Source organism: Balaenoptera borealis (assembly GCF_965194805.1).
Source record: "Balaenoptera borealis genome assembly, chromosome: 3".
Lineage (NCBI taxonomy): Eukaryota > Metazoa > Chordata > Mammalia > Artiodactyla > Balaenopteridae > Balaenoptera > Balaenoptera borealis.
Genome location: NC_138866.1, coordinates 107,210,056 through 107,222,222, shown reverse-complemented (window position 1 = coordinate 107,222,222; position 12,167 = coordinate 107,210,056). Strand labels below are relative to the sequence as shown.

General features: G+C 35.3%; 1 protein-coding gene across 5 annotated transcripts in view; it reads right to left on the bottom strand.

Annotated features, from left to right (window-relative positions):
* The window catches only part of MINDY2 (MINDY lysine 48 deubiquitinase 2), a 122,999-nt gene that overhangs the window by 83,420 nt on the left and 27,412 nt on the right, over positions 1-12,167 (bottom strand). For all 5 annotated transcript variants that reach the window (XM_082388114.1, XM_082388110.1, XM_082388111.1 and 2 more), the window contains exon 2: positions 1,232-1,289. In XM_082388114.1, coding sequence (XP_082244240.1) covers positions 1,232-1,289 — 58 coding nt within the window. The remainder of the gene's footprint in view (positions 1-1,231; positions 1,290-12,167) is intronic.

Sequence of the window (12,167 nt, the reverse complement as noted above, 5' to 3'; positions counted from 1 at the left end):
TCAGTCCTCTGTTCAAAATCCTTTAATGGCTTCCCAATCACCCACAGCAAGAGTCAAAGTTGCTATAATAGCCTAGGGTACTGTATGATATGATCCCATTACCTCTAATCTCATCTCCTAATACTTCCCCTTTGCACAGTCCTTGGCAGTCATACTGGCTGTTCATCAAAAGCACTAAGCATATTTCAGCCTTTTCCATGAAATATAATTTAGAAATCACAAAGTTTAAGAATCACCAAGCTAGAGTAAAAGAGGTTTTAATAGAAATTCTATTTCCAAACATCTAGATATTCAAAGTAATCTACACTTAACTATGAGTTTCCCTAGCCAGTGAACGGGATTAAATGACATTAATTACATAAAGAAAAAGGTCTTCCAAAAGCTCTAATCTCAATTACTTCACTAAACCTACCCCTCACAAAAAAAAAAAATCAGTTAGCTAGTTGTCTGGAATGGCATAAATAAACTAATCAGCTAATAAGATTTTTTAAAATAAAAATTTAATTAGTAAACAACCGTAAGAATATGGATTAAGATTTCTGATTTGGTAGTAGTATAAATAGTATAAATATATAAATTCCTATTTGCTAAATTGTAAAAGACCACAGGGTGACATACAACAACCTGCTCTGTAAACAAGTTCTACTCAATGCAACTGGTCTGCAAACTGTGTATTATGGTCTGTTTTGAAATAAGAATCTTGCATAAGAATGCAATTCAATACACTGCTTCCTTCATCAAGAAAAATTGGCTATCAAAAAATTTCAGATGGACTAATAAAACGTTGTACACTCTAGTATAAGCCTCTATTTCACTGCAGACTGGTAAGTAACATTTTATAGACTGGCAGAGGTCCATGAATCATATTTTGGGTAGCACTGCTCTAAATCACCTCCTGGGTTTTAATTCAAGTCTACTCAATATTTTAAAACACTCCCTACATTCAATGTTAGAGTTTTTGTGCCATTTCCCATTCTGTAGTTTATAGGAATTGATATGTACCTTGTTGTTTTCTAGATGTCACTAGTCTATTTATATTAAAGAATTTTAATGCTGGTCAGAAAGAAGGCATCCAAGAACAGAAACATACTGATAAAAATTTTTAATTAAGAGATTAAAAATTATAACTTAAAAATAGCCTCAAAAAGGTGAAATTTGGTAATATATTAGCTTTGAAAACTTTGGTTTATTTTGAAAGAGATATAAAAATCATTCACTTTTCAACACTAACCTAAATATTCCATCAGCTGTTCAGCAGTTATGATTTCCATCATCGGTGGAAGTTTCACCTGAAAAACAAAGTATTTTTTCTATAAAATCAAATGTTTTAGATAATTAAAGTGTTTCTTCAGTCAGAAACACAAGTATGTATGTGTATTATATGTATCCACTATAGGTATACAACACTCACATTTAAAAATCTTTGTAGCTAATCTTAATACAACAAAGCCAATCTTATCACCATAAAATTTACAGGGTGATACAAGATCTCAGAGAGTCAATGAGAAATCTATTTTCAAAGCCAAGTGCTATGCTTTTTGTCACCCATCCTGATTGTCATTATGCACCTGCAACAGTGTCCTGCATTATAGAAAATACAGTTTAAGGGCAGGAAGAGGCACCGAACATGTTTTGACAGGTCACCCATGCAGCAGTTTTACTGAAGACAGGCTTAACACAGGTCAATATTCCATTACTTCAGTCTACCTGGGCCATTTTATTTTGTTGAGTAGCTAAAATGAATACAGTATAAATGATGGTCATAAACTGAAGGATTCATACTATATGAGTCAACCTGTAAAATTTAAAAATAGGCAAAATTAAACTTTACTGTTTAGAGCTGTACATGTATAAAGAAAAGAGAATGGATACTATAAAAATGAGGACTGTGGTTAACCCTAGGGATAAAAGGAGTTATAGTTGTAACAGGACATATAAGAGGCCTCTGGGGTGCTGGCAATGCTCTATATCTTGACTTGCATGGTAGTTCCACTGTTTGCTTTATGATAACTTGTTAAACTGGACATCTCTGTTTTATGTACTTTTCTGTATGCACTATATGTCACAATAAAAAGGTTAAAAGTAGATATATACGTTATAGTCATATTTAAGCTTCAAAAGTTAAGTCAGCTGCAACACAGTCTAAATGAATTTTTCAAATGAATTATCAGATGAATTACACAGATATTACAGCCAATGACTGTAAATATTTTAGCTGACTTATTGAAAAGCATACTCCTTGGTATATTCATGGAAGAAAAATAAGTACTGTAGGATGCAAACTCAAACAAAATAATTAACATAGCAATGACAGAATAGCAGCATAATTAAAAATTCCTCAGGAATTACTATTTCAGGATCATTTAAATCAGCAATTTCTCCAACAACGTGTTGAAGAAGGTGCTCTGGATCTTTATGTTACCAAATGTAGTAACAGTATGTCACAATTTTTTGTTTATTTTAATCAATGAATAAAGTAAGTGCTAAAAAAGATCCCTGTAAAACAGAACAGTTTTAGACCCTCTGAAAGCATACATGACAGTTGGTACTTATGAGTTAGTCATCCAGTGGCTTTATCACTCAGTGAAAACCAAGAGTTGCCATGGAGGTTTTGATCATTACTTGTTTCTAAATTATTCTTATTTTCTAGGACATTTTTTAAAATTGTAATAGACTTTTTTTTTTCCGGTCTGCGCCGCATGGCATGCGGGATCTCAGTTCCCCGACCAGGGATCGAATCCACGCCCCCTGCAGTGGAAGCGCAGAGTCTTAACAACTGGACCACCAGGGAAGTCCCAGAAATTGTAATAGACTTTTTTTTTGGAGCAGTTTTAGGTTTACAGAAAAATTCAGCAGAAAGTACAGAGAGTTCCCATAAAGAGTACATTTTTCAAATTGAAACTCATTGGCAAATTATAGTCCCCTGCTTGTTTTTCTAAATAAAGTTTTATTGGGTGTCACTCTCATTTGTTTACGTACTGTCTTTGGCTGCTTTTGCACTATAATAACAGAGTTGAATCTTTGCAACAGAGACTATACGGCCCACAAAGCCTAAAATATTTACTATCTGGTCCTTTACAGGAAAAGTATGTTGATCCCTGCTTTAGATGATTTTAACTGCTTTTAGATAATATTTTATCAAGGTGTTTCAATACCACTTGGAAGGTCTGATATTTAAACCAGTAGTTTATATACACTGTGAATATTTACATTCTGAATAACTGTCAGACCACTCTGAAAGTCTGATTTTCACCTAACAATGCTTCTTAAATGAGACCTATATATTCTTTTACTCCAGACAAATTCAGTGCAGAAATATATTCACCAGAAAATCCCATAAACAAATAGCTTATCCTCTTTTGGTCAATGTAGTAATCCCACTATAAAACTGTCAATAAGAAACCAAGGCACTAACAAGTATATGTATTTGGGAAATACATTCTACAACCCTAGATTTCTACAAATAGATGATTTCAGGTTTTAGTCTTGAAATTTCCAAATGATAACAACTGCCTATCATGTCTTGCTTCAAACATTTGAAGTAGGAAATGACAACCTTTATAGAGATTTTAGAAGTGGGACAACAAATACGCAAATATTTTAACTATTCCCAAGCATTCTGAGTGGTATATTCATTTCCCGAATCTTAGCCAACAAAATATTCTGGATGTTCACTAAAGCTAGGGACAAAAGAGTATAATAGTGAAGAAATGCCTGCCTCCCTCCCACTAATACTTTGGAGCCATCAACAGATCTTAATTTTTTTTAACCACAGAATGATCTTCCTGAATGCTTGCTTCTCTTTTTGCTTCCCTCTACCACCATCACCACAAAAGCAAATGCTGAAGATTTTGTTAATGATCCTAAGACTTTCTTTCCTTTGTCTCTTTAGAGTCTATTAAAGAAAAAACAGGTTATGGGAAAGCTAGCTAAGGATACAGAATTTAAAATTGTGGCATTCTGTCTGAATCTCTAAATTTTAAATCTTATGATGAAAAACAGACAAACAAATGAAGTATGACCTAGATTCTCAGATGGTCCTCTTTTAGTAATAATCTATAACATATCATTTACAAGTAAATTAATGTATTCAAGGACACCTAGAAGGTACTCTAAGTAGTTTAAATATTCTTCCTAAAATTTGAGCAAAACCTCTCAGTACATATTAACACACAGTTTCAAATTAATAGAGTCCAAATAAAATGAAGCTTTTATTATCTAGGAAAATAAATTATGTCATATCCTATAAACATTTTATTATTCTAACTAGATTTCTATTAAAATTAATATTTAAATAAAATATTTAATATTAAACATTTAAATTAACAAAAGAATATTTAAATTAACAAAAGGAAATAGCTACTACAACTCCAAATATTCAACTATAGGATAAAACATCATTAATTCAGCCCAATTATTCTGTAATTCTTAGTCATTCGAAGAGTGAAGTGTACTTGAGAACAGACTCAAGAGAGACCAAAAATAAAAATAACAAAACCTGCTTAAAGTGTTAATATCCTGAACAGAAATGTAAAACATCTCAAAAGTGATATGCCAAGATTTTGATACCTATAATTTTGATGTAGGGGAGAGGGGGGAGAGAAATGCAGGGGACCCAGTAATAACAAAGAAATAAGGAACAGTTTATATAGCTAATGGTAAGTATGAAAATGACCAGCCAAAGAACATTGTTAAATGTTTAATTACAATACCAATTAATAAGTACTCAAGAAATACACTGTTTGGGGCTTCCCTGGTGGCGCAGTGGTTAAGAATCTGCCTGCCAATGCAGGGAACACGGGTTCGAGCCCTGGTCCGGGAAGATCCCACATGCTGCAGAGCAACTAAGCCCGTGCGCCACAACTACTGAGCCTGTGCTCTGGAGCCCACGTGTCACAACTACTGAAGCCAGCATGCCCTAGAGCCCGTGCTCTGCAACAATCAATCAATGTGATACACCACATTAACAAATTGACAAAAAATCATAGGATCATCTCAATAGATGCAAAAAAAGCTTTTGATAAAATTCAACATCGATTTATGATAAAAACTCTCAACAAAGTGGGTATAGAGGAAACATACCTCACCATAATAAAGACCATTTGTGACAGGGCCACAGCTAACATCATACTCAATGGTGAAAAGCATTTCACCATTTCCTCTCAGATCAGGAACAAGACAAGGATGCTCAACCACTTTTTTTTTTTTTTTTTTTTTGGCCACCCAGTGTGCCTTGTAGGATCTTAGTTCCTGGACCAGGGATTGAACCTGTGCCCCCTGCAGTGGAAGTGCGGATTCCTAACCCCTGGACCACCAGGGAATTCCCATTACCACTTTTATTCAACATAGTATTGGAAGTCTTAACCACAGCAACCAGACAAGAAAAAGAAATAAAAGGAATCCAAACTGGAAAAGAAGTAAAACTGTCACTGTTTGCAGATGACATGCTATACACAGAAAATCCTAAAGACACCACCAAAAAGCTACCAGAACTCATCAATGAATTTGGTAAAACTGCAGGATACAAAATTAATATACAGACTTCTAAAAACAGCAACACTTTCTTTCAATGAAATCTTATATAAAACATTATCTGAAATATATGTATATATATGTGTGTGCGTGTGTATTTTTTTTTTGGCTGTGCCGCACGGCATGTGGGATCTTAGTTCCCCAGCTAGGGATCAAACCCGTGCCCCCTGCAGTGCAAGCACAGAGTCTTAACCACTGGACCGCCTGGGAAGTCCTGTGAAATATATTTTAGATGAAGAACTGACAGAACTTTGTGACCGGTGAAAAGTGGAGGATGATGCGAAAAGAAAAATTGAAGTTGACTCTAAGGCTCAGGGAACTCTAAAACTTAAGATCCATACATTTAATAAAAATAAGACATTTGGTAAGGGAAGGTAAGTTTGCAGAAGAAAATGATGTCTGCTTCGTAACTGTGAAATTTAGTTTGACATTCAAACAGAAAGTTGAGTTGGAACTCAGGAGACAAAATTTTTTTTTTTAATATTTATTTATTTAGTTAGTTAGTTAGTTGCACCAGGCGGGCTCCTTAGTTGCGGCTTGCAGGCTCCTTAGCTGCAGCATGCAGGTTTCTTAGTTATGGCATGCATGTGGGATCTAGTTCCCTGACCAGAGATCGAACCTGGGCCTCCTGCATTGGGAGCATGGAGTCTTAACCACCGTGCCACCAGGGAAGTCTCAGGAGACAAATATTTTTAAGTTGTCCGTGAATTATTTGATTCCTGTGCTGTAGTCTGTTTTTGCATTACTTATGGTAAAAAGGATCACTAAATAATACAATTTCTTGGGAATTCCCTGGTGGTCCAATGGTTAGGGCTCCACACTTCCACTGCAGGGGCTGTGGGTTCAATCCCTGGTTGGGGAACTAAGACCCTGCAAGCAGCACAGCGTGTCCACAAAAAAAAAAAATTTCTTCTCAGTTCAAGTTTCACTGATTTTGAATATGCGGCAAATCATATAGTGTTCGTAATTTTTTTAAGTTAAAATTGTAAAGAAATTATATTGTAAGTATTATTAATGGGAATCAAAGAGACGAAATGCAGCTTTTTTCAAAATAAGGGCTAAAAAACTTAAGGATCCTTTCAACATGCCTTTAATTCTGGCTCCAGCAAATAAACATGTATTATAAGCTATTATACATCATGCTTTATATTCTAATTTCTTATAGGTAATATTCATTTATTATTAAGAATAATTACTGTACTTAAAAATACTAAAAATCTAACTGACTTTCTACATGCCATCAGTATTTCAAATCAGGAAAATTTAATAAGAGACAACTTTCAACTTCGGCCAATTTGAAACACCCTTACCCTCAATGTTTATCAGAACTTAGACCCCATTCTCAGAGTAATATTGAGGCCTATTTAAAACTATTTAAAACCATCAGAAACTGCAGATATATTCACATGTATTAGATTTTCAAGAATGTCCTATTTTATACGCAATTCAAAGGTTTTAGAACAATGAAGAATGTTTTTCCAGTGAAATTGTCCCAGTAAAAGATGTATAATAAAAGAAGACATCTTGGGGCTTCCCTGGTGGTGCAGTGGTTAAGAATCCGCCTGCCAATGCAGAGGACACGGGTTCGAGCCCTGGTCTGGGAAGATCCCACATGCTGTGGAGCAACTAAGCCCATGCACCACAACTATTAAGCTTGCGCTCTAAAGCCAGCGAGTCACAACTACTGAAGCTTGTGCACCTAAAGCCCATGCTCTGCAACAAGAGAAGCCACCACAATGAAGCCCACGCACCACAACGAAGAGCTCACTGCAACTAGAGAAAGCCCGCGTGCAGCAACGAAGACCCAAGGCAGCCAAAAATAAATAAATAAATAAATAAATTTATAAAAATAAATATAAATAAATACAACTTTAAAAAAAAAGGCATCTTTAGTTCAAATTTCACTGGACTTATATTTAAGCAGCTCAGCAAGGTTACCCTGCTGAAAATCTAACCAAAGAAAAAGTGACAGTGAAACATTTATATTAATTGCTTGAAAGACAGATGAGAATAAGATAAGACAAGAGAACAGTTAAAAGGCTACTGAAGTAGTCCAGGAGAGAGATGAAAGTGGCCTGAACTAGGGTAGTGGCAGGAGAGAGAAAACTTGACTACTGAAAATATCAAAGAAAATACTTAATAAACTTTGATGGTAAAGGCAAGCTCGTTCACCACAGAACTCAAGAAAGGCTCTGAAATTGGAAGTGTCAGACAATTGAGAGGACATGGGATAAAACACAGGGGGCTAAAAACAGAAGGAATCTGTACAAAGAACAGATCCCCAGGATTTGTTCTAAGGAATCATGAAGTCTATTTCTGCTTCTCTGACTTTATCACTAGCTCTTCTTCCACCCTGGTTTGTCCCAGGCCTATTGTCCACCAGGCTTACTCTTACCTTGAATTTTAACTTTCCAACCAAATATCTGAAGTAAGAGCTCAGGTTCTGGAGTGGGTATAAACTTACCTTGGGTAAGTTATTTACACTTTATGCACCTCAATTTTCTATGTACGTAAAATAGGAACAATATCTACACAAGGATTTCATGATGTGGTTGAGAAAATTAAAAGAGAAAATGCATATAATACATGTAGAATACTTAGCATAGTATCTGGACATAAAAATAATTGAGTACTTACTGTTATTATTCAAAGCCCTAGGATTACTGATACCACCTGTGCTCAAATGCCCTTCACCTGGGACTTAACAGAGACAAGGATGGAAGGAGAATGGGAAGGTTTTCCACTGAAGGACTACTCATAGCAAAGGGAGAGGAGAAAATGAGGACATCACTAATAGGACAACCACCACAGGGAGTATTCATAATATCATCAGCCCATATCCACTTTATCTGACAAACCCAGAGATGTTACACCAATCCTAATTCTTAGGAGAGACTGGAAATGAAAGCCTCGGAAGTGTTGCTTGCACCTTTTGTGTAAACAAAACTCCACCACTGTGTGAAGTTTTTAATCTCTTCTTACAGGATCTATATTAAAAAACAAACAGGGTGGGCAGAGGCTAAAATGGAATCTTCAGCTCACCATCTGTTTTTCCATTTTTATAGATAATACACTTGGAAATCCTCAAAAGAGCTTTGTGCCTACTTTAGGAAAAGGGGAATATGAGAAAATTTGTGCAGTTGCAATATTCCTATAAGTCAGGAAGTAAAAAAAGAAAGTAAAACCTAGTCAAAAGTAAGAAGAGGTATCTGTGAAAAGGTATGAGAAAAGAAAAGTCATCAAGGAGGGAGGGAGAACTAGAGCAAAAGCTTTCTGGTAAGAAGCTCACCCTCTGCAGGTGACAATGAGACAGAGGATATGTCCGCTTGAACTTCACTGAATTTTCTGCTAATGGCCTTTTGTTCATTTTGCTCTTGGGTCACTCATTTTTTTCTTTCTAATTTATAAGGGCTCTCTGTAAATTAAGAAATTAGCCCTTAGACACATACCGTAATCTAGCAGATAATTCCCTTAGTTTATAGTGTGTGTTTTGACTTGACTTAGTTCCTGGTGAAGTTTTTTTGGGGAAGGGGTATCTTTTTGTCCTTTTTCTTTTTTTTAACCTTAAGTTTTTTGTTTTTTACTGAATCAAATGTATCAATTTTTATTTTATATTGATAGTTTCTAGGTTTAATGTCTGGAGCAACAAACCTAAGGTAAACAAACTTGCTTAAGAATCCTGCTGTTCCTCCCTTGATGTGGAGTAGGAGATCCTCTCAGCGTCTGCTAAGCAAAGAAAGAAGAGGAAAAATTTCCCACCCAAAGGACTAGGGAGGAGAGGGGATGTGCTTCCAGCATCTTAAATCAGAATAGTGCATTCAGTCTTCCATTAAAATGTTACATAATAATTAGATACATAATGATTAGATATTACAATACTATGTCTTCTATTACAATGTACAGTATAAGTTATATATATATGTGTATGTGTATATATATATATATTTTGAGTATGTGGGCCTTAGAACCTATATTTTTCCTATAAGAAAACAGAAGTGTGACAAAGCAGGGACTCCCTCTATTATTAAAGTAATACCTTCAAAAACATAAAAACATTAAGGCAGAAGTTTTTAAAAATGTTTCATAATGCAAAATTTGAATCATATGGAACAGCCGAAAAGTAACAGCATAATGAACTTCCAAGTACCCATCACTCTGCTTCAGTATTTATAACATAGGCCAATAACATCAGAAAGTAAATTTTATATTTTATGTATCTTCTGACTTGTTGATTTTTATAAACACAACTGATTAATTGGGCCACAGCCCTCAAATAAACCTATAAATGGCATTGTTTTATGATAGATAAAATGAAAGATTAAAGAAAAACTATTAAAAAAAACACCAAAAACAGTCTAAAATAAAGAAGCAAAATGAAAATGTATTCTAAGACTTCAATTTGGGTCAATTTACCTGGTGTCAGCTAAAGAGAATTACAAATTTGAGCCTGAATTAAATTTAATGAACAGATTTCCTTCTTTCTTGATTTGTTGGATTATCACAGCTAAACTATTTTACAGATTAGTAATGATCATCTACTTTCCATCAGTCCTAAACCAACACTTTTAATTAAAACTCCAACATTTCCAACTCAGTACTTACCATGTTTGATAATTTTAACTGTCATCTCTCACCCAGAATCATCATGGCACTTACTTCCTTTGAATCACTCAAATCTTCCTAATGTATTCAGTTTATTGATTTTTTTTTTTTTAGTTCCCCAACCAGGGACCAAACCCGTGCCCCCTGCAGTGGAAGCGCAGAGCCTTAACCACTGGACCGCTAGGAAATTCCTTACTGATTTTTCTCATTACTTCATTCTCCCCCAAAAAAGATGATCAACTGTTTTACTTTCAATTCTTAATTCCATTGACACTCCATGAATCAACCCTTGAAAAGCCCAATACTTGATAATCCTAACCAGTCATTCTTCCTGCTCCTATTTCCAGGGATGAGAGAACTATTTGGGGGGCGGGGGGGGGGGGAAGCAAAATTGACATACTAGAATTTTTAAAAGAATACCCCAATTTATCCATGGCCACTGACTACTTTCTGCTTATGCCTCAAATTCCTAGGCATAATCTTCAATGAGATGAGAACTTCTTTAAAATACAACATAATTTTCTCACAAAATTCACCCTTCGATGCTTTACAACTTCTCTCCTTAATTACTGGCAAGTTCAATAGCTATTACTGATGAGATCATCTGTTATTCTGCCAAAATGCAGAATGAGGCCTCAATTTTCATGTCTCTCTATCTTAACATGACCTTGTCTTTGTATCTTCCTTCCATTACTTCAGAAAAAAAGATTGTTGTTGTTTTCCTCTGAAGAGAATTTTACCACCTATTCTGAGGATTCCACGTTATCCTGACTTTTTAGCGACCTTGTTCTCATATCTGTCCTTTTTGGCAAAATCTTTCCTACTCCACCAGTTCCTTGATGCTGCTGCATTTGACAATGATAACTGACCTTTTTTTTTTTTTTTTTTTTTTAATTAGAGTTTCTCTCCCACACTACTATCATGACTTTGTCCTCTCTCTAGTTCTCATTTACATCTCAAATTGTGCCTATACTGATTTCTTTTACACTCTCTCATCTTTACGGCTTAGCATTCCCTTCTCCCCAACAACTTTATTCCTCTGTTTTCCTCTTTATTCCTCTGTTTTCTCTATGTCTACTGGAGAACTGGACGGAAGAGGGAGGGAGAAAATAGAGGGAGGATGTTTATACTGGCAATTTGTAGTTCCTCACATATACTGGGATGGCAAATAGTTGAGAACTATTCACCACTCTCTTTGGAGAATTCATTTATTCTCACAGATACCATACTTATATCTATGCAATAATTCTCCAGTTCAATTTTCCTCATAATTTTGACGTCTTTCCTGAGGCCCATTCTATGTTTCTGGAGGCACAATGGACATTTATATTTTTATGTCCCACTAACAGACAATTCCAACCTGACACAGCCAAACTCTGACATCAACTTTCCCATCTAAAACACATTCTCTACCTTTTGAATGATCCAACCAATCTCTATTACCCAATTAGAAAAAGTATCACATCCTTCATTTCCTATATCCAGATAGCAATCAATTCATCATTTAGGCTGTGACATTATCCTCATCAGAGAGAAGGGGCAGAGAATTTCCCATCCAAAAGAGCTATCCTCATCAATTCTTCCTGCTACACTCACTACAATCTCATCTCCAGTCTAATCTCAAATGAAAAGACCCCTTTCTTTATGTCATTCCTCTATCCAGCAATTTATAGTAGCTTCCTATTATCAGCTGTATATAAAGTCTAAACATGCCTAATGATGGGTCCTCTGAAATCTGACAACTACCTTCATACCCTATTTACTATTTTTCTCTACTACAGCATTTCTCAAACTTTTTGGCCTCAAGACCCTCTTCAGTCCTAAAAATTATTAAGGATCCCAAAGAGCTCTTGTTTAAGTGGATTATATCTATCAAGATTTACCATACTAGAAATAAAAATTGAGAAAAATTTTAAACACAAGAATGCACGAGCACAGAGTCTGTTAACTGTCAGAGCAATGATGTCATCACACATCATACAGCCTGAAAAACTCTACTGACGCTGAGAGAATGAGAGTGAAAAAGGCAAAAA